Source organism: Cyrtonyx montezumae, unplaced genomic scaffold (genome assembly GCF_038088225.1).
Source record: "Cyrtonyx montezumae isolate F1298 unplaced genomic scaffold, pur_monq_1.0 scaffold_4, whole genome shotgun sequence".
NCBI lineage: Eukaryota > Metazoa > Chordata > Aves > Galliformes > Odontophoridae > Cyrtonyx > Cyrtonyx montezumae.
The window spans coordinates 13,347,110-13,369,235 of record NW_027072045.1 but is presented as its reverse complement, the minus strand read 5'-3'; the positions used below and the strand labels follow the sequence as shown (position 1 = coordinate 13,369,235).

Below are 22,126 nucleotides of genomic sequence, written 5' to 3'. Positions count from 1 at the left end.
CCACTTCCTGAAGGGGGGTTGTGGTGAGGAGGGGGTAGGCCTCTTCTCCCTGATAAATAACGACAGGACGAGAGGGAATGGCCACAAGTTGCGCCGGGGAAGATTTAGATTAGACCTGAGGAAACATTTTTTTTCTGAAAGAGTGGTCAGGCACTGGAATGGCCTGCCTAGGGAGGTGGTTGAGGCACCATCCCTAGCGCTGTTCAAGAAGTGTTTAGATGAGGTGCTAAGGGATTTGATTTAGTAGTTCAGTGGGTAGGGGTGGTGATAGGAGGATGGTTGAACTAGATGATCTTGTAGGTCCTTTCCAACCTAATGTACCTAATGTACTTAATGTACTTATGATGGAGCTGAGGTGCTGATAGGAGCCCGGGATTATTCTGACAGCTGGTGTTATTGGAGTCAAGCTGAAGTGTTTGTGTTCTCAGCTCCAGAAATATTTGCTTTAACACAGAGAATGTTTCAGGAAAGGTGGTTTCCCTCAGTGATTCCTCACTCAACTTTTAAGCGTTCCTCTGCCCTCTCGCTGCACAGAAGCACACAAGTCCCTCGCACTGTTGGCGGTACCCGCGCCCTACTGGCGCGGACCCAAAACCACGACCGCCCGTCCTTGGGTCAGCGGGAAGCGAAAAGACGAATCAGCTTCCGTCGGAGCCCGTCAGGGGTGGGCTGAGAAGTCTCGCGAGACACACGCCTTCTGTCGCGAGACTCGGGCAGCGCGCGGTTTTCGGTCTCGCGAGGCGCGTGCGGCGGCGGGTGGCCCGCGCGGGAACCAGGGGGTAACTAAGTGCGCGTGTGGTCGTTGCAGAGCTGCCGGGAGCAGAGATGGGGGATCAGGAGGTGGTGATCACGCCGGCCATGCTAGCCGAGGAGGAGCAGCTGGAGGCAGCGGGGCTGGAGAAGGAGCGGCAGATGCTGGAGAAGGTGAGGGCTGGGCTGGGCGGCTGCGGGGCCCGGAGGGGTTCGTGCTGCTCCTTTGGAGTGTGCTGGCACTGGCACTGCCCCTGGCCTGAGTGCTCCTGCTCGGCTCTTGCCTTCGGGAAACATGGATGTTTCCTAAAGAGCTGCGCATCCCCAGCTCGCACGGTGTAACCGTGACTGCGTTTCGTTTTCCTCTTGCCGTGAGTGTTTACAAATAGCGATGTGAGGGGTGCTCTGGAGAGGCGTGCCTTCAGAGCTGCGGGGCGTTATCGAGGTGTTAGTGTCAGAAATGCACGGTGTTGGATTCCGGGAACAAGAAAACAGAAGCATGAAAAGTGCTGTTTTGGGAGTTGTCCTCTCAGGCTGGCTGTGTTACCCCAACACGCCTGGGGAACCTTCCCCGTCTCTCCGTGTTTCCGTTTTGCTGTTTTCTAACCACCTAGCTTTGTATCCGGGCAGTGGGAGAACGATTGCTGAAAGCATTGTTTTAGGGACAGAGGAAACAGAATTTCTGAGGCCTGGAACTGATTTGAACTCTTCTTTCTCTTTTCTCTAAGGAAAGGTGCTTATTTATAAGATATTTTTAAGCTTCAGCACTTTTGTTATTTTGTAGTATTAGTTAATTCTCCCAGAAATCTCAGTCTTTTTTTTCTTTTTTTTTTCTTGCGAGCATTAGCTGATGATAGAGCCTACCTGAGCTTTTCCTCAGGTATTCCTTAATCAGATGTGAAAATAAAGATTTGACAGCAATGGTTTTAGAAGGTAAGGAACAACATCATGTGGAGTAAGAGTATCTCGTGGGACAGGAGGTATTGGGAAAATCCACTTCTGTAACAAAGCTATAACAGGATAGCGCTGTTTGTTTCCTTTTTATTTCAGCGTGGTAGTGGTGGTGTTTTATTTATTACTGTTCCTTTAATTTCCTAAGAATTTGCTGTGCTTACCTTTAGCAAGAGTATTGCTCCATGCTCCTGTGTTTCTAGCATGCCTTCACTGTGCCCTCAGGGCATGCTGAAACAGAGGAAATTGCTCCTGTTAATTCATAGCACACTTGCGTTTTGGGCAGCAGCTGATGTTTTTAATCTTCTGGGTGTTTTTTTTTTTGCTTTTTTTTTTTTTTGCTTGTCATTTCTGTGGAGCCCTTGCCAGGTGACTTGTGCAGTACAGCTAAGGAGTCACTTGTTCTTCCTGTGGGATGACAGTAGAATCGGTAAATATGTGAGAATGTGGAGTGATGAAAAGTGAGCGTCAAGTATTTGGCCTAGTCAGTATAATGTATATAAAAACCAGCCTTGTTGCTTGAGATTGAGTCAAAGGACAAAGTGATGCCTACTATGGAGAAATCATAACAGTTCATTACTGTTTGTCATATTCAGGTTTTCTGTTTTTCCTTTGAAGTTGGTCAAGGGAAAAAAAAGTCCATCAGAGGAAGTAATTAGTGGGAAGAAACGATTCCACTCCAGCAAAAAATGAGTGACAGCAATTCACTGAACAAAGTAGCTTAGTTTCACTTATGTTCTCTCTTGGGAGTGCCATCAAGCATCCCTCCTGGGCTCAGGTACTTCCCGAGTGAAGGAGAAGTGTTTTATTTTACTTCCTGAGCAGAAGCAAATAAAAACTTTATGGAGAATCACAGGAAAGCCATCTAACCCCCAAATGACCTGTGGAAATGGATCTTCCTCTCGTTAAAGAGCAGGTTGATAGCTACGTAGTGATTTGGAGTACCATTTGTGAAAAATGAAGGTGAAATTTCTAGCAGAGAGACATACTACCAGGCAACATTTTTGTCTTGGGGTTTGTCTCTTCAGTCAGCTAATATCTGTAAACAGACTACTCGTTAGTTTAGTTCGATAAAATTCCTTTGGTTTTGTGTCCTACTGTGCCCTTCCCCCGGTGTTATTTTGAAGGCTGTGGCATAGATAAGGATCTCGTGAAGCTCTGCTGCTTGCCTCTCCTTTGGTTTTCTTGGAGATGCTAATTTAGGCATTTTCATGTCTTTGGCATCTCAATTTAACAAGCAATTTGGGGTGAATGCTTTTTTCCTTCTTGGAGGAAGTCTTGAGCTCAGTTTTAAAGATGTCTTGCAGGCTTCTAATTGCAGTATGGAGTAAATTCAACGGGTACCACTTTTAAAAGAGAGTGGCAGTTCAAAGCAAAACGAAATGAATTACTGTTATTGTACTGGAATTCACTTGGCCGCTCTAAATTGAGCATTAATGGTTTAGGCATTAGTGATTAGGCTGCTGATAATGGAAAAACTGTACCTTTGTGCAGTGATTTGGGAAGGAGTTCGCTGAATTTTGCAGTTATTTTTTTTTTCTCCCAGATTTTGTAAGCTGTGAATAACTAAACAGTCTTTTTACTCTAAATCTGTAAATTGGAAATTAGATGCCTTTGAGCCCTTGAATGCTTTGTGCTACTGCACTGGAAGCAGGTATGCTCAGAGCTATGTTTACATACACTAGTGAATTTAACCCTCAATTACATAAATCTCTGAACACTTTGTAGAGAGAGAAATGTGGATTGACAAACAACTGTGGATGTTCGATGACTGAAACAGGATGCTTGTGTATGTATGAGACAATTGTAATTATCCTGTAAAAGAATCCTTCGTTATCTTAGAAACATTACATTTGAAGCATGTGTAAATACATGGTATTTCTATGTTGGCCAGGCTCGCAGTGCTTGGGACAAGGAGTCAAGTGAAATGCGCTATAAGAGGCTTCAACACCTGCTTGAAAAAAGCAACATCTATTCCAAGTTCTTGCTAACCAAAATGGAGCAGCAGCAACTGGAGGTAAGTGTATTCTTGTCTACAGTTGGGATTCTTGAGATGAGTTGACGTCTGTTTGTTTTTTTGCCATCTAGATTTTGAACTAAAGTAAAAATGCTTTTAGACTTGTGATAATTACGTGTAAATCTGTGGAAAGTACTGCCAAAGGACATAATCTTCAGGGTTTGTCCTTAAAATATATAGATAAATCACAATGTAAAGGGTAGCACTGATGTCTTTAGATTTCTTCTGTTAATCTGTTGGATAGGAAGAGGAAATCAGTATTTCAAATAAAAAAGTTTTAAGGAAGTTATAAAACCTGGAAGGGGGATAAAAGATGCTAAGAACTGACAAATGAGAGTTGTGTGGCATATTTGTGTTGTTTACTGGTGGCAGAGGATGAGGCTTGTTTTCAGGATGCTGATGTAGGCTAAATGTATAAATTACAGTTATCTAAGTCCAAGTTGTTCCCAAACAAAATTATTTGATGTTTTCATTTTTTTAATGTATGGGCTGTGAAGTTCATACCTGGCTTTGTCTCGACTGTCCCTGTATATACAAACTTGTGAAAGTTTGAGCTTGAGAGAAAGGAAGAATCGGGACAAGATTCAGGTTAATGACTTGCTCAAAGAAGAGGCATTGACAAGCTGCTGATACCTCCTTTCTCAAATAATTCTCTTGCTTCTCCTGCATCACTGCATTGGTAGAATGCCTTTTTCAATATTAAAAAATTATGTTACTTTAATTGATGATTACCGAGGTTCTATAGCTTTTTTTTTTTTTCTTGAGGGTCACAGTCCTTTTGCTTTCAGCAAGTGAAAATAGTAGATGGCATGAAAAAATTTTAGGTTAATCAAGATATGAAAGCACTTCTTTCTTAAAAGCATTTTAGGATACTTATATTGCTTTCTGTTCCACAATGAATGCAAGTGGAAACATAAAAGGTGAAGGGGAGCTGCATATGTTGAATACTTAGTGTAGTAAATGATCTCTTTAAGGAGTTGGCAATTGTGAATATCTTCGTTTGGTGTCCTTCTAAATTACTTTGAAAGTAGTGACTGACCAACAATTAGAGCAGGTGCACTTTCTCACCTAAGTTCTATTTCATGATTTTCAAGTAATGTCACTATCAGAATAGAGGGTTTTAGTGTGACTGCAAAAACAAGTCTATAGAGTTAAGCAGGAATTTAGATTACCAGTGTAATTTGCATCTGTTATTTCTATACTGGATAGTTCTCTTGTAGGTACTATTTAAATTTAAGAAATGTCTCTGCCTTTTAGGAACAGAAAAGGAAAGAGAAGTTAGAAAAAAAGAGGGAGATGATGTTAAAATCTGCCAAGGTAAGATTAGCTAGCTATTTTGTGTAACTCTTCTGTAATTACCGTCTGTCATACTGCCATATCAATTTTGATCATCTAGTCAAGGTAAGAAGTTAGACTTGCCCAGCATTTAAGTTGCAGATATGTGTTTTCTAAAGACTTTTGAAAATAGATTTATTAAATGATTTTGCAGGGGAAAATAAAAAATGATCAGTATTGGGGCCTGTCCTGTTCAGTATCTTTATTGATGACTAGGATGAGGGCATTAAATGCACCCTGAGTGTGTTTGAAGATGGCACCAAGTTGGCAGGAAGTGATCATCTGCTTGGGGAAAAGAAGGCCCTACACAGAGGGACCTGGACTAGCTGCATTGCTGGGCTGAGGCCATTGGGATGTACTTCAACAAGACCTGCACTTTGGCCAAAACAACCCCAGGCAATGCTACAGATTTGGGGCAGAGTGGCTGGAAGACTGTGTAGAGGAAACAGACCTGGGGGTGTATGATCAATGCTCAGCTGAACAGGAGCCAGCAGTGTGCCCAGGTGGCCAAGAAGGCCAATGGCATCCTGGCTGATATCAGAAATAATGCTGCCAGCAGGAGCAGGGAAATAATTGACCCTCTGTATTCAGCACTGGTGCGGCTGCACCTCAAGTGCTGTGTTCGATTTTGGGGCTCATCCCTACAAGAAAGACACTGAGGCCCTGGAGTACATCAGAGAAGGATGATGAAGCTGTGAGGAGCCTGTAGGAAAGGCCTTATTGAGGAGTGGCTGAGGGTGGTGGGGTTTTTCAGTTTGCAGAAGAGGAGGCTCAGAGGTGACCTTAGCACTCTCTCCTGAATGGTGGTTTTGGTGAGGTGGGGGTTGGCCTCTTCTTCCTCTTAACTCGCATAGGATTAGAGGGAATGGCCTCAAGTTGTGCCAGGGAAGATTCAGGTTGGATGTTGGGAAATATTTCCTGAAAAAATGGTCAGGTGCTGAAATGAGCTGCCTGGGGATAGAATTACTGTCCTTGAAGGTATTCAAGAATTATTTATATGTTGTTCTGAGGGACATGATTTAGTGGGAAATACTGATGATAAGTGTACAGCTGAACTAGATGATCTTAGAGGTCTTTTCCAAACCTGGTTATTTCATGATCCTATTATACCATGTTTTTTAGCCATGGTAAAACTGTTTACAAAACTATGCTTAAAAAAATCACATGGTATAGCCTGTATTACTAAGGAGACGTTTTTGCCTAATTTTTGTTCAAGGAAATGGTATGGATTTGTCTTGAAGGCTGGTATTTTGTTAAGCAATGATTGCTTTGCTTATTCAAGCAAGAGCCTAACTGCTGGCGTATGAAAGCAAGGATGAAAAAGACTGGTGCTTAAATGCTTTTGCTATTTTTTAATAAACTATGTAATAGTAAAAGTGCATCAAACAGCTTTCAAAGACAATGGTTCGGTTTGAGTCTGAGGACATATTCTTCTCATTTGTGTCATGATAGTTATATTACGAAACTCATCCTATGTTTATTTTCTAGGGTCAAAACCCAGCTGATGAAAAAGAGGAAAAATCAGGTAACATATTAGACTTTGTCTTTTGTCACTACCAGTGTTTTTACTTTCTTTGAAATTTAATATGTTGTATCAACTCAAATCTTATGTTATAGCTGCAAAAAGGAAGAGAGGGAGAGATGATGGAACATACAACATCTCAGAAATTATGTCAAAAGAGGTAGGCCTTATCTGTAAATAGACTTATTTGAACTCTTGTAGCACAGATTTTAAGTGGTATGACAGTTGCTGTGTTAAGTGAGTACTTGGTTGCAATGCATCCTTATACATTGTCAGCAGAGACTGACTAAGGGCAGACAGTAGTCTGTAATGGCCAACAGTAGTCTGTAAGATACTACTTTATTTTAGCAGAGATCTACTTAACAAGCACATCTATAGAATCAAAATATTTTTCTTAAAATCTTTGGAGAGGCAAGATGACAATACATCTTCCAATTGAATTTCTAGTTACCTCTTGTAATTGAAATACATTTGCTGCTGTGTGGCCTTGTTTAGAGTCAATGATATGATCAATTATAATATATGGAAATTTGCTTGAAGTATGTCCAGATTCTTGAATTAAAAGATCTTCTGGAGTACAAATTGTAGTAGCCTTTCAGATTCAAAAGCACGATCGTATATGGTTTTTTGTTCTTTTCCAGGAAATCTTATCAGTGGCAAAAAAAAGTAAAGTGGAAAATCAGGTACGTTGGCACATGTTACTACAGTTTAAGTGTGTTGAGCCCAAAAGGAGAGAGGGAGGGCTTTCTAAAATTTTCCTGTAAATAAATGGGTGCTAGCTGTTGAAGTCCTGAGCTATCACTGCTCCACAGTGGGAAAGAGTACTGCCTATAAAGTATAGAAATTTTGCATGGATACATCTGTTTTTGTGGTGGTATCAGTTCTTAAAATAAAATCTACTCTTCAGTTGACAGTTACTCAAAATAAATCGTTGTGTTGGGGGCTGTCTTGCTTCAGCACACAATAACAGACTGGCATAAACTTAACGAAGTTTTAGCACCTGGTAGAAATATATCTTAGCTGGGATTTTTTGATGCATTCCACTTGTCACATTTTCTTTGAACTTTCCTCTATAGGATGAAAGCTCTGCTGACAACCTGTGCCCAGAAGACCTGCAGAAAAATGGGGACTCAAATAGTGTCATTAAGGATAGGGTTTGTCAAGCCATACGACACAGTGCCAAGCAATTCCTCGATCCAGTGCGGAAATTTAATGGACAACCAGTGCCTTTTCAGCAGCCAAAGATTTTTACTGGAGGTGTAATGAGGTGGTACCAAGTGGAAGGCATGGAGTGGCTAAGGGTATGGAGCAACAGTTTACTAAAGTGCTTCTGTTGCTGACTAGGGACTGAAGCAGAGGGAAAGAGAAATGAGAAGTCTGATTTTAGTTGATATGGGGAAGGTGAAGAAGGAAAGTTCCTAGTTTTTTGATGATATGAGAATCTGTTGTGAAAAGTTGTTAATTCTGCAGATATGAATTTAAAGGGTGGGGAGGATATTTGGGTTTGTAAAGATTTCATTAGGCTTTATTTTTGGTGTTCTCCATTTATTTTCTTGTTTGACTCAAATGGTTTTTCAGCCTCTCCTTTGAAGTGTTTTATGAAAGTCTCTTCGTACTTGAGGAACAATGTTACTGTTTTCTTCTGTCAAAGACACCAGTAGCCTGTAGGTCTTTAGACTCAACTGCCTTGCAATTTTCTATGTGTTTTGAACACTTTAACTAGTAGTATTAACATAGTGTTTTGAAAATGTCTTGTCTTTAATATTTGAAATCAAAAGCAGGAGAAACTTGAAATAAAAAAAAGACCATATATTTGTTTACTCCCAGCTTTTCTTGCAAGCCAAGAGGACAGCTTTGCTTTTTTATTATCAGATCAAGACAGGACTAACTTTCTGCTGCTGATTTCATATCCTATTTTGGGGGGTTTTTTTGTTGTTTTTTTTTCCTTCAATTCCTCCATCAGGCATGTGTATCCTGTTCTGATAGGCTTTGATCTCACAGGTGGCTACCACTAGACTGACCTGTCTGGATGAATAAACAGCTTCTGTTGTTGGACACTTATAGCCTTGGACTCTTAAAACCTTCTTCATGAGTACCAGATAGAAGTGCCCTCTGTGTCTTCTTTTCCATTCTGTTGTGACAGGTTGCTCTTTCAGTTTTCAAATTAGGCAGTGTTTGCACAAAACTTCTGCAAAAAAATAGCTGGCTGCTTTGGTCAGGTACTCTACTATGCTGAAAGTGTTCCTGTAGAAGCTACTTAAAAAGAAAAATGCTTCTGTTTTGGGTTGCTGTTGGTTTTTATTTTTGCCTTTTAGTCAGGCATTTAGTGGCCTCAAAGCACATAAATGTCAGACATATATAGGTTTACAGGATTCCTGTATGTACTGTGGAGAAATTTTACTCATCTGATGTGCCTGTTAGAGAATGCCACTGCTGCTCCATTCCTAAAAACATCTATTGTTCCTAAGACTTGATGGCTATTCTCTGCTTATGTGTCTTTGTGTGTGCAGATGCTTTGGGAAAATGGTATAAATGGCATTTTGGCTGATGAGATGGGGTTGGGAAAGACAATCCAGTGTATTGCAACAATAGCACTCATGGTGGAGAGAGGAGTCCCTGGTCCCTTCTTAGTATGTGGTCCTATGTCTACGCTTCCAAATTGGATGTCTGAATTCAAGAGATTTACTCCAGAGGTAAGAGAAATGAAGGCTTTTCTTCCATTTTTTATTTTTTACTTGGATCTAAAAGAGCAAATTTCTGAATCCTTACTGTAATTCTTTGCCATGAAACTTTACATAGAACGTCAGTTTAATTGTGGTTGTTTACGTGGCTACTACAAACTATGCTGTGGCTTGCTATGTATTTACAGCCACCTTATAAGCAATGTAATTATCTCTACTATCTCTGTTTAAGCTTACAGCTTTAAATGAGCTTAATTCACCTGATTTCTGAGTCTTAATTCCTTCAGATTCCACTAATGCTGTATCACGGAGCTCAGCAGGAACGCCGTAAACTGGTTCGTAAAATTCATGGGCGACATGGATCGCTGAAAATCCATCCTGTGGTCATTACTTCCTTTGAAATCGCAATGAGAGACAGAAATGCCTTGCAGGTACTTATTTTCTCACAGAAATCTGATGACAGGTGGAATGTCTTATCAGTAATGAAAATGCTTTTGAATATAGATTTAGCGAAACAAAAATAAGCCCTGCGTGCTGCCTGTTTTAGTGAGTGTCATACTGTAGCAGTTTTGTTGGCGTTCAGTTCTGCCATCATCTGTTTCATCAGTGACTATGAATGATCTTATGCTTAACAAGTACTTCAAATAGTGATATCCAAAACATGAAGTAAGCAGAAAATTACAGCATTTACAGCTGTGATTTATGTATTGCAGCTTCCTTTTTTTTTTTTTTTAACTTCTGTGTAGATGATGAAGAGTAGAGACTTGGACAAAAGTTGTACTTAATGTGGAAATATTGTGATTCTAATATTGGAATGGTTATTTTGGCAATGAGAGCTTGAGGTAATTTCACTGTAATCACCAAAGCTTCCTATGTGCAGTCATTGTGAAGCATTAATACTTTGGATTCTGTTGTTCAAGTCAGAATGGGAAACAACACCAAACACTGCTCATTGGCACGTTTTGATGGAGTAAGCTAAGATATACTGAAGTGTCCTTTCTACTTTTGTAGAGCTGCTTCTGGAAATATCTGATAGTAGATGAAGGTCATAGGATTAAAAATATGAACTGTCGTCTTATCAGAGAGCTGAAACGGTTTAATGCCGACAACAAACTGCTTTTGACTGGCACCCCCTTGCAAAACAACTTGGCAGAGCTTTGGTCATTGCTTAACTTCCTGTTGCCAGATGTTTTTGATGATTTGAAAAGGTAGGTTGCAGTTCAGTAGTAAAAACTTCTCCCCTTTGTTCTGTTTGGGCATGAGTCTGACTCTTTAATAATTAAACTTGTATCAGCATTTCAAGAGCTCTTTGATGCTATGGTTGTAATTTGATATAATTATCTGATGGTAGAGACTTTGAAATGTGTATTGCCTTCACACTTGTTTTGGAAAGAAGTAATTGTCAGTTTCTGTTGATAGTAGAAACTCAATTATGAACTGAAACCTGAGCACTGGGGGAGACAGGGAGATGGCTGTCTAATCATAAGGTTTTGGTACTGCTTCAGACAGCTGTGTGACACAAGCAGACATGAGACTCACAGGAGACATGCTTATCTGGAGCAGCATGGGGATGTCAGGAATGTTGCCAAAACAGTCTCAAATTCGACTAAAATTGGAAAATAATATAAACTATATTGAAAATAACAAAACATAGTGCATATTCTAACTTAAATATTTTTATTGATCAGTTTTAAAAACTTAAGCATCCAGACTGACAGGTATGTTTCTGAAACATGCCTGTTCATCCTCTATATATTACAGATAATAGTGCTTTGTTCTTAAATCATCAAATAAGATGAAAAACATCAGTGTTACACAGCGGAGTAATAGCTATCAAGAAAGCTATTCCTTTTTTTTTTCTTTGTTTTTATAGCTTTGAATCATGGTTTGATATCACCAGTATTACAGAAACTGCTGAAGATATTATTGCTAAAGAAAAGGAGCAAAACATCTTACATATGCTGCATCAGGTTTTCACTTTTATTCTTTATTTAAGGATTTATTTCTGACATTTGCTGTAATCTTGTTAGTGGAGAAGACTTAGGGGTGTGAGATTCTCATAGTGGCACCTCTGGACTTTTCTAGATTTTTTTTCCTCTTATTACAGCATTTATAACTGCTGAAGGGAACGATATGCTGTTCATAATGCTTCATTTTAGTTTCTGGAACCAAACTGAATTTAAAACTTAATTGCAGTTGCTTGCTTTGGTTTGCCTAAAGATTTGATTGGTATACTGATCTTGTGGAAAGGTAACTTTGAGGCAGTTCATGCAACTCCAAAGTGTTGAACAGAAAACCTTTTGACAAATTGTTTTGCGATGCCTGTCCTCAAAGGCAAGACTAAATTAATGATGAAACTCTGAGGGGAAGAAAAGTGCTTACAAAACTGTTATTTTTTCCCCTTGTAAGCTGATGGTTGGAGATGCAGTTTATATTTTCTGGATATAATTGTTGATGACAGCTTTTACTTATTGCAGTTAAAGGTTTAGAGCTAGCCTGGGGTAATTTCTCATTTCTCATAAGAAATAAACAAAACGAGCTATTTCGTAGTAAGATTTCTTTCATTAATTGAAAACTATTTGAAAGGCCTGTAGTTACTACTGCACCCTTATTAAAGACTTCAATATTAAAAAAAAAAAAAAAACAACCTATAGATATGGATTTTTTTGGACACAGGTAATGAGCAGTATGTGTGTAGCAGTTTTGGAGTAGGTGTCGCTATTAAAAAGTGAAATATGATGCTTTACAGATTAAGCCCCTTAGTTTAAACTGTCTAAATAATAAACCACGTCTATTGATAAAATGTAACCAGCCCTGCTGAGCGCTCTGACAATAGCACAACCTTTCATCATTTCAGATTCTGACACCTTTTCTACTGAGAAGACTGAAATCTGATGTTGCTCTTGAGGTTCCTCCTAAACGAGAAGTTGTGGTTTATGCACCTCTAGCAAAGAAGCAAGAAACATTCTACACTGCCATTGTAAATCGCACCATTAAGAAACTGCTTGGAAATAATGAGGTATCTACTGATTGGGGTGTTAGAAATGTGCTTACCTGTTTATAGTTGGTAAGCAAAACCACACTGACATTGCTTCATTACTAGTTTATCTAAAAACTTTTCTTGCAATGTTTTGAGTCTGATTCTTTTGTAACTTGTTCATGCGAATGGCTTCAGATCTGGTAATATAAGAGTGTTTGTGTGTTCTTAGTCACTTGTAGCTTAGCAGAAAAAAAGACCAGTTTTCCTTGAACTGACAGTTTCTCTGTCAAGTCAGTGAAATGTAACTGCAACTTTTAAAAAGCACAGGCTCTCAAAACCTGTAGTTAAAATTGGGCCACTCTTTCTACTTACTAAAATGTACAGCCCTGAATCTTAAGTGCATATTGATGGGGCATATTGCTGAGACCACTTTTCAGGGCTGAGAATTCTAGGAAGTGCAAAGTTTAAAATTCAGAGGCCTATCTTCTGTTGATGATGATGTTGTTATGTCTTACAGGAGGAAGTAGTTGAATTGAGTGCAACAGGCCGACCGAAACGCCGTAGTAGAAAACGGGTTGATTATTGTGAAGAACATAATGATTCACTTGATGACTTGGAAAAGTTGATCAACAGAACGCAAGAGGAAGTAGTAAAAGAGAGGTGCCTGCCATAAAATAATGTTTTTTATTATACTGAGTATCTCCCTCAATTTGCTCCCAAAGCTTTGCTTATAGGTTGTTTTTTTTTTTCTAGACTTAGCAAGCTTTGCAAAGTTACAGCGAACCTTTTGATTACAGTGTTTGGTTATGTTTGTATCTTTTGTTGGCTCAAATGCAAGATATGGAACAATCCTTGTGTGCTAGTTACAATTAACTCCTGTTTTTTTTGCAGTTTCTCAAGAATACCTTGGGAGCAAAGTTCAGGCTTTGACTAGAGTAAAGGGGGAAGTGGTTTCCTTGTTTGATTTTCAGAAATAAATAGGTTTAAGCTGAGACCTGAAACTCAAATGGCTAGCATGGTTCTTACTGTTTTGGTGACACTATTGTCACAAAAAGTTAATTATGATGAGAATCAAGGATTTCAGATAGCTGACAAGTCTGGAATTAGACAAAGTCTATTGGTTGCTTTAAATTAGTCGAAGTCCTTTGAGTGTAAGGAAAGACAGGACTGAGCTTAAGTTTAAGGATCGGATCGTGTTTTATTTTGCTAGATTTTAGTCCAGTGTATGCTGAAAGAATACTTAAATGTATATTTTTGTTAGTTTTATGTCTTGTATGGATCCCTTGTGTTGGATGCAGCTCACAGATGTGGAAGAGCTAAACAGGAGTGGTAGAATCCTGCACTGTGTACATATGGCTGAGATGGGATAGACTGAGGGCTGATATTTGAGTAGTTTCTTTTGTTATGCAGATTTAAATGCATGTTACAAAAGGAGTTTGTTTCTGTTTCCTTTTCTGCTGGATGACTTGCACAAGTTGCTGTTGTTCTGTTTCTGATTCCTGTACTGTCCTTTTATATGTTAAACCAATTCTGACAAACTTATGCCTTCAGTGCCAAGTGTTGCACTAAAAAGAGAAGCTTTGGCTGATAATGCCTTTTGTAACTATAAAAGATGGATCTCAGATTTAGGGAAAGTTAGATGCAACCATTGCTTGATATCTTGATATTCTTTTTGTTTTTTTTTTTTGTGACATCTGTAACACACAGTGACCTTTTCTGTACTAATAAGATGACATCTTTTCAAGGCCAGTGGTAGAAGTGAGCATGCCCATGGATTCAGAAGTGAACCTTAAACTACAGAATATTATGATGTTGCTGAGGAAATGCTGTAATCACCCCTATCTTATAGAATACCCATTGGACCCTGCTACACAACAATTCAAGGTATGTATTTTAAAAAGATTATGAAGGAAAATGTTCTGGGCATCTAGAACTAATGGATTATGAACAGCCAGCAGTGAAGAATGATTTTTTCAATGTATTTACATATGCCTCCCACTGAATTTCAGCAGTGTGAGTGAATCATCATTTGCTGCTTCACACAGCTGTAGTTGCAGAGAGTCTCTGTCCTTTTTTAGTTTCCTATTGTATTCTACATTATGGAGGTGCTCACCTTCTGGAAGCCAGTTTACTGAACTGATATTGCCTTCCATTTAGCTGAGCTGTTTTAGGGTCTCCTTAAGCTCTCCTTGTAAAGGCTTATTTTCAGAACTAAAAATGCTCATGTTGATGAGCTGTTCATGATATAAACTGTACACAGTACAAAAGGTGTGCTATTTTTAAGAGTGAGGTGTTCTAGGACTTCAAATTACAACTGGGTTTTCTGCTTAGGACACAGCATCCTATCTGCCTCTCAAAAGGGAAAGAAATTAGAAGGTTGCTTAGTTTAGACAAAGCAATTGATAATACAGGAAAGTATTAAGTAAGTTGAGTTTAAAGAGTCTCAATCAACCTACAGTTGCTTGCACATTTTAATTGTAGGCTTTTGGACGTACGTGGTCATGTTTCCTGGTTAATGTGTGATAACAGATTTGACTGTACTGTGGGGAAAAAAAAAAACTATCAAAGTTTATTAATGCAAAGGCAGTGTATAAAAGCAGATAACTTAATGCTATCTTGTAAGAATTAAAGTCACCTGCATTTTTTAATTTCATTTATGCTTACTTGAACGACCTAGCACCTGCAACTTGTTCAGCTAGTGCTTCCTTGTCTCCAGCAGGTGGAAGCCTTGTGCATTAATTACCAAGAATTGGGAAAAAAAAACAGTAGTGCTTTTCCATGTGAAAACTATAAAAACTATGAAAGTTTCTCTTTCTGGAAATGAGATGAAAGCCAGTTCATTTTCTCAAAGAATATCATGAGCATATAAAATGGTGGGGTTTGATTTTAATTTGATCATGATTTAAATGATTCAACTTTGTGAAAAGTGGCATTGCTTCCAGTGTTAAAATTTTTACTTAAAAAGAGGTGCAAGCTTTTTTCAGTTAAAAACTTCCCCTCAGCTTTTGTTGGTGTTCCTGTGTAATGAAAATCCTTTATGCCTCTTCTACCTTTATTTAAGGTCGATGAAGATCTAGTGAAAAACTCAGGCAAGTTTCTTCTCTTAGACCGAATGCTTCCAGAATTGAAAAAGAGAGGACATAAGGTAAACCTGTTCTTGTTTGTTCATTTGTTTATTAACATTTTTGGTCATGAGGAGACAACTAAGGAGTGTTACTTGCTATGTAGGTCTTGATGTTCTCACAAATGACGATGATGCTTGACATTTTGATGGATTACTGCTATTTGAGAGGCTTCAAGTTTAGCCGATTGGATGGATCTATGTCTTACTCAGACAGAGAAGAAAATGTGAGTACGTGTACCTGCCCTTTAAATTTGATACTGAATTCTGCCTGTTATTGTGAAATTGGAATAAGACTTGAACCAGCATTTAGTCTTTAATGGGCAAAAGACATCTAATGTTCTTGCTGCTGCTGGAGCAAGTAGAACCTTATTCCTGTCTAGTGACAACTCCCAGTAGGTAATTTTTAGCTTAGAAAAGAATGCATGATCTCTGGGAATAAGGAGGTGAGTTAGAATGTTACTGCATTTAGTAGCATGTATTAGCAAAGAATGCCTTTAATGGAAGAAAGCAATGCTCTCCTTTGAGTCCCTCAGAGGTCAGCTTCTGCACTCTGCAAAGTGATTTGATAGCTAAGGGGAATCTCACAGAAGGAAACCTGACTGTAGGTTGATTCTTCAGTTGAATAGGCAAATATTTTGGCTTGATTAGTTTCCCATTGCATTTTAGCTGCATGAACTGTAGTGAGTGAGGGTGGCATAGTGCTGGAACAGGCTGCCCAGGGCGGTTGTGCAGTCTCTTTCTCCAGAGATACTCAAGACCCACCTGCTTTAGCAGTGGGGTTGAACTAGATGATTCCCAGAGGTCTCTCCCAGCTCCTATGATTTTGTGCATGTGACTCATGAGAGTGAAGGATAAATGAATCAAGATTTCAAGGGCATCCAGATTCTTTCTTTTCATCTCTGTTCTTGGTCTCAGCAGCTACAAAACTTCGTTGTGGGTACAGAATGGAAGAACAGATTTGACTGCTGTTGTAAGTCCTGACAGGAGCTGTGCTGACAGTTAGGAGAGTCTTGACATGAAAGCAGACTAGATGCCAAGTAGGAGGCAAGAAAGTTATTCTTAGTTTTGAGAAGTGGAGGAGGTAAATCTGAGAGCTGGAAGTAACAGTCCAAGATGGCATCAGGATTTTAGATTGCTGCTTTTGTCGGGAAGTGGAAATATTTTTAGGCTCTTCCAGCTTGGATTATGTATGCCTTGGGGAATGAAGTATCCCTGAATGGTAGATTATGTGGAGATAAACGTAATTGGGAATATGTCACTATCGTCATCTCTGTTGTGTGTTGGATTGCTCACTTAATAGAATCAGCAGGTAAGAAAATAGTTGCTTTACTTCTTGGTCTTGTCCTGCCCTTGATGCACTTTCTAGAAATAAAAGTTTTATGGGGTCAGAGACCAAAATATGTTATACTCTTAGTTAATCTTTTAAAATTCTACACATAGGTCAATCTTAAAATAAAATATTGGCTAAATTGTGTTTGATCCAATGGCTATTTTAATAGTTGAATTCTCTTCCAGATGCATCAATTTAATAATGACTCTGAAGTATTCCTGTTCTTAGTGAGTACAAGAGCTGGAGGCCTGGGCATTAACTTAACTGCAGCAGATACAGTTATCATATATGATAGTGACTGGGTATGTTGACAGACTGTTTACCTCACAATATGTCATGCATAAAATGCTTCTTTTACTGCAGCTTTTGGTAAATATTTAGCATGCTGTTATGGTGTAGACCACTTCTGTTACTTTAATGTTATGCAATGACAAAGTAATCTGTGTATGCAAATGTTATATATTAAATACACAGCTTAATTTGAAAATGTCTTAGCTTATTGTGCATAATGTTAGAGATGGTTTGCAAAAGCAGCACGTTTGTCCCTGGGTTATACCAAAGTAGGATTTTTTTTTCTGATACTATTGTAGGTGCACTTCTATCTTTCATTTTACTGTTTGCTTGAATGTAGCAACAGCCTCAACTAAACTTTGATACAGTATGTCCACCTGTTGGAAAGGGCATCATATGATCAGAGGCAGTCAAGCTAATTGAGTTACTCTGGCTTTGCAGCTACAACAGCAGAGCTTGGCATGGGCAAGTTTAAGAGCAAACAGATGTAGAGTTCTAGTATACCATAACTGTCCTGCTTTGTTTGCTTCTGATTTGGCTCTCAGATTTCACTGGTTGGAAATGCGGCCTGGGGAAGCATTAAAATAATAATAATAATGTGTCTTGTTTCTCTTCCTTATCTATCCAGAATCCCCAATCAGACTTGCAGGCCCAAGACAGGTGTCACAGAATTGGCCAGACAAAACCAGTGGTTGTTTATCGCCTTGTGACAGCAAATACAATTGACCAGAAGATTGTGGAGAGAGCTGCTGCTAAGAGGAAGCTAGAGAAGCTGATTATCCATAAAAGTTAGTATCTTTCTCTTCTGCCATTCTTAAATCTCAACAGATCTCTGCTGTGTTTACAGACTCAACAGTATTTTTTCTTAAGTGTGAATAGCTTTATCCTTCCAACAAGGGGCCATGTAGCATGTAGACAGTGTTCTTGGGTGCACTGTACATAACAAGTCAAGAGAAACCAATTCTACTGTCTCTGGGGTTAATGTCCTACAACTGATAGGTAAGGGAAAAAATAGGGGAGATGGGACAGTGAGCCTGCCTGACATAACTAGAAGTAAAAACAGGTAAGGGAGTACATGTCTGCTTGTTCCCAGCTTGTTGGCAAGATGGTGTTTTGTTCAACCTAAATGTTTGGACTTCCAAGATGGAAAATGTATAGGCTGGTGATAAATGACAAGTAAGAGTTGACTATCATATTAAATCAAATTAAATGTTCCAGATTATAAATGGAACAGCAGACCAAAATGTCACGTTGCGTACAGTTTAGCTTATAATAGTGTTCTTCATTTGGAACATTTCATTGTGTGAAGCTTGTTGATAGGTTTTCCAGCTATGCCAGCAAACTTGCTTGATTAGGGAGCCTTTAATTAAATCTGGTAAAATGAGCAGAGTCAACAGAAATGTGGAAATTCCTGCTGAACTTCGTTGAAATTGCAAATCTTAAACTGTAAAATTGTGGTATGAAATTTCAGCAATTCTGTCCTTCTAAATTTAAGAATAATCTGTTATAGTGACAGTGGAGTAAGTCCTCTTTTGGAGAAATGAATCAGTGCAGAATGGAGCGACAGTACTTGGTTTCTTTTATTGAATTTTTTATTTACTGTGTGCAGAGCAGCAGTGATTCTTGTGCTCTGACTCATCTAGCTGCTTGTGCACAGATGTTGTTAGAAAATGTTTGAGATGAGTCTGCTCTTGGAATAAATTTCTATTTTTTAGATGCTGTACGAATCTTTCAGTAGCTTTTTCTGTGTGCTGTATTTGGATTTGGATGCATAGCATTTTCCAAATGCTAAGCTCATTGGAAAAAATGTAATTCTTGCAACTTCTGACAGTAATCAGGCATATTTTAAACTGTTGCATTTAAGAACTCATAGTATATTAAGGACATAAAACAAATGAACAAATCAACGCACCTTTGGGAGGGCATAAAGGACCTGAAAAACCACACGTGTAACTGTCTGCTGCACAGCACACTGCTCATATCAGAAGATGTGATGAGTGGGTGAGGAAGGGACATCATAAAGCAGACATGTTTAAGTCAAGGCTTTTGGTAGTGTCCGGTGTAGGTGGTGTACAAGTTCAGAACCTTAAGAATCATAGTATCTTGCAAGGCCATGCTTTTGGTTGAGCTCAGCACCACATTGCACATTCTGTCTTTTCTTTCTGCTTTCTTGTGTAGGGAATTGTATAAGAAACAATACAATAATTTAAATTAGTAGATGCCAGACTAATATGAAGTGATGCACATAAACTCCTATTTATACCTTGTGCTTGATAAGAGTCTGTCTGATTTTTGTGTTACTATTGCAACTCAAGATCTCTCCAGTGCTAATTCAAAGCCATGTAGTTTGTGAAACTCTGAGAACTCTGGAAGAGTAAAAGGGACAGACTGTATCACTAACAGTGCATGACTTGACCTGGATCCTTTGTATCACAGAAGGAGATGTCAATGGGAAAGAGAATCCCATAGCCCAGACCTCACTGGTGCTTGCATCTGATGTGCACTTCGTGGAGAAACAGACAGGAGAATGGAGAGGGAGATGGAGAAATGTGTAGGGAGGAATTCTCAAACTGAGACACGGGGAAGGACATCAGCGAGAGTGATAAAAGGATACGATGAGGACTTGCTAATTAAATGGGTATGCGTGTTAATAAAAACTGAGGAAGCTTAGCACAGAACAGGAGGGGCTGCGTGCTTTCTTACAGTCTACAGACTGAATTTGGCTTCATCCATGCTTAGATTTAGTTAGGTATCAATCTTGTATATTTTCTGGATATCTGTGCTGACATCCCGACTTGTGTGCATGTAGGTGTAAGCTTGATGTCTTCAGGAAATCAGCCCATGGCTGGTGTATTATTTTGTTGTCTGTCTACTCCGTTAAACTAAGGGATTTTCTACAATGAAACCACGTATCTTTCATATATTTCCTGTCTTACAGTGGTTAATATTGCTTACTTTGTTTCAACCAGCTTACATTACAAAGGAAACAAACCTCAGCATCCACCATCTAACTTTATTTGCAATCTTTTTACTGTAAGTAGAACTAACGGCTTTTCTGCTCTGTGTGTGTGTGTGCATGTTGAACTGGTATTTCAGTAGGTAGAAGGTGGCAGGCCTGCATGTAAACGTCTCATGCACCTCTCATTTTTTTGACTGGTTAGCCTGTTAACTTAAGGTGTGTTTTAGCTGAGGGCTGAAACAATTGAACATGCCATCAGCTTTGATGTGCAAGAGATTTGTGCCATCTATGCATCCTCCGGCGCTGGTATAACAACTCAAAGAATTTGTTTCTCTCCTTGAAGTCTCTGCTTAAAATTTCTTTCTACAGATCAGTTTAAAGGTGGCAAATCTGGTTTAGCACAATCAAAGAGCTGCCTGGACCCTCAGGAATTAATAGAATTGCTGAAATCCAGAGACTATGAGAGGTATGCAGACTTTAACTTTTTTTTACTGTGATTTTATAAGTCACAGCTTGCGAGCAGTTGTCAGTAGTGCTCTCTTTTCTTACGAAGTATAATGTTGACCTTAAAAGTGAAAAGAATGTCCTAGGGATTCTACTATGTTGAGCACTGAGTTCTGTGCTATGTTTACTTTTATATGCTTTTATTTGTGTTAACAAAGATCATTTCTTCTTCAACAGAGAGGTTAAAGGATCTAAAGAAAAAGTAATCAGCGATAAAGATCTCGAGTTACTCTTGGATAGAAGCGATCTTATCGGTAAGCCAGAATTCTCATCTATGTTGGACAGTGAATTCCTGGGTTTTTTTAATGAACTTTCTATGTAGAAAAGTTCTCTGTGACTGCGTTGTGTTATGTGAAGACATGCTTTTAGCCCTTTGCTGACGTCGCCGATAGGATCTGCTGCAGATGACTGAAACAAAAGTATTCCAGAGAACTTCATTCATGTGTAGTGTGCCCTGAGCGTCCTGCGAAGGAAAACCAAAAGCAGCTTTTCCTGTAGGTTGCTGTTATTGGTGAAAACAAATCACCCTCAGAAAAGAATCATATCACCAGATCAGTTGGAAAATCATAATTCAGAATACAGTCAGACAGTAAATGATAATTCAGAAGATGGTCTGACAGTGCTTTATAAAGTTAAGCTGCACTTCCAGTGAGTAGCTGTGATTGCAACATTAAGAAAGCCTAGACCATTGCATTCTGGAAAAGAATATAACTAGCTTCTCACAGCAACTTCACTAAGTAGTTTCGTGCATTCTGTTTTTTTCTGTGGAAGATATGAGTACTGCAGAAAGATTTTTAAGCTGTTCATCTCCCACTGTATTGAGCCATGGGTGGTGGAATTTTTTCTTAAAGCAGGCAACTGGAAAATATTTTCAAGCTCAAACTTCAGCTGCTTACTGTTTATGTAGCAGAATGGTAGGGATAAACTTGTTTTCCAAATCCAGGTGAAAGATGAGGGCATAGAACTCTGCATTACTGTATGTGTAAAGAATGGTTGCAGGCAATTCACCTGTCACTGTTGTGGTTTTTTTTAATTCTAGATCAGATGAAAACCTCTGAAACAATTAAAAAGGAAAAAATGGGCGTCTTCAAGGTCCTAGAAGAATCATCAGGTTCCAGTGCAGAGTGTGTCTTTTAAAGGTGCAAAGGCCATGTAGTCTTAAGGGACAAACATCTGTGAGAGACCCACTTCAGTCATTGTATGTACCGATCCTTTGTGCTAACTCCTTATGGCCACTTTTCGAATCCCTTGGTTCTTTCAGTGGATTTTACATGTTCTAAGGTGTAACCTTTGGTGGGTTTGTGTCTGTAGCTTTGTTTGCCTACAATAAAGAACTGAGAAAATGAGCTTTTCACGTTTTCAGCTAGGTTCTGTGTTCAGAGGTTAAAAACTGGCCAAGTTGTGTAAAATCTTCCTGTGGAAGTCCTAAAACACTTCTTTATTTGGTGTTGAATATGGTTTTATTGGGAAAGGGAATAATGTGTTGCAAAGAACTGTGTAGCTTCTGGTTCTTTGGTTGCTGTTTTTGTAATTTCTGCAAATTATTTTCATAAATAAATGTTTGGTTTGTCTTAAGTATTTTTTGGCAGAGATTTTTAAACGAGCGTGGCTTGCATGATGTTCATTATTCTTTCCGTACTGATGCAACCCATTAGCCAGTATCACACCTATGAAAGAAATCC

General features: G+C 39.0%; 1 protein-coding gene across 2 annotated transcripts; it reads left to right on the top strand.

Annotated features, from left to right (window-relative positions):
• The first annotated feature begins 741 nt into the window (after nucleotides 1-741).
• HELLS (helicase, lymphoid specific) lies at nucleotides 742-21,620 on the top strand. Of its 2 annotated transcripts, none has more exons than XM_065746278.1 (21): nucleotides 742-924; nucleotides 3,596-3,718; nucleotides 4,976-5,035; nucleotides 6,542-6,578; nucleotides 6,671-6,735; nucleotides 7,217-7,258; nucleotides 7,652-7,876; nucleotides 9,086-9,268; nucleotides 9,544-9,687; nucleotides 10,268-10,464; nucleotides 11,130-11,226; nucleotides 12,114-12,275; nucleotides 12,754-12,896; nucleotides 13,982-14,120; nucleotides 15,298-15,381; nucleotides 15,465-15,584; nucleotides 16,876-16,992; nucleotides 17,610-17,769; nucleotides 20,310-20,406; nucleotides 20,622-20,698; nucleotides 21,484-21,620. In XM_065746278.1, exons 1-21 carry the CDS (start codon nucleotides 826-828, stop codon nucleotides 21,579-21,581), a joined length of 2,469 nt encoding a protein of 822 aa, XP_065602350.1. In that variant the 5' UTR covers nucleotides 742-825; the 3' UTR covers nucleotides 21,582-21,620. The 2 variants fall into 2 exon arrangements, with proteins under 2 accessions (XP_065602350.1, XP_065602351.1); XM_065746279.1 differs by lacking the exon at nucleotides 742-924 and adding an exon at nucleotides 1,585-1,683.
• The last annotated feature ends 506 nt before the right edge of the window (nucleotides 21,621-22,126 follow it).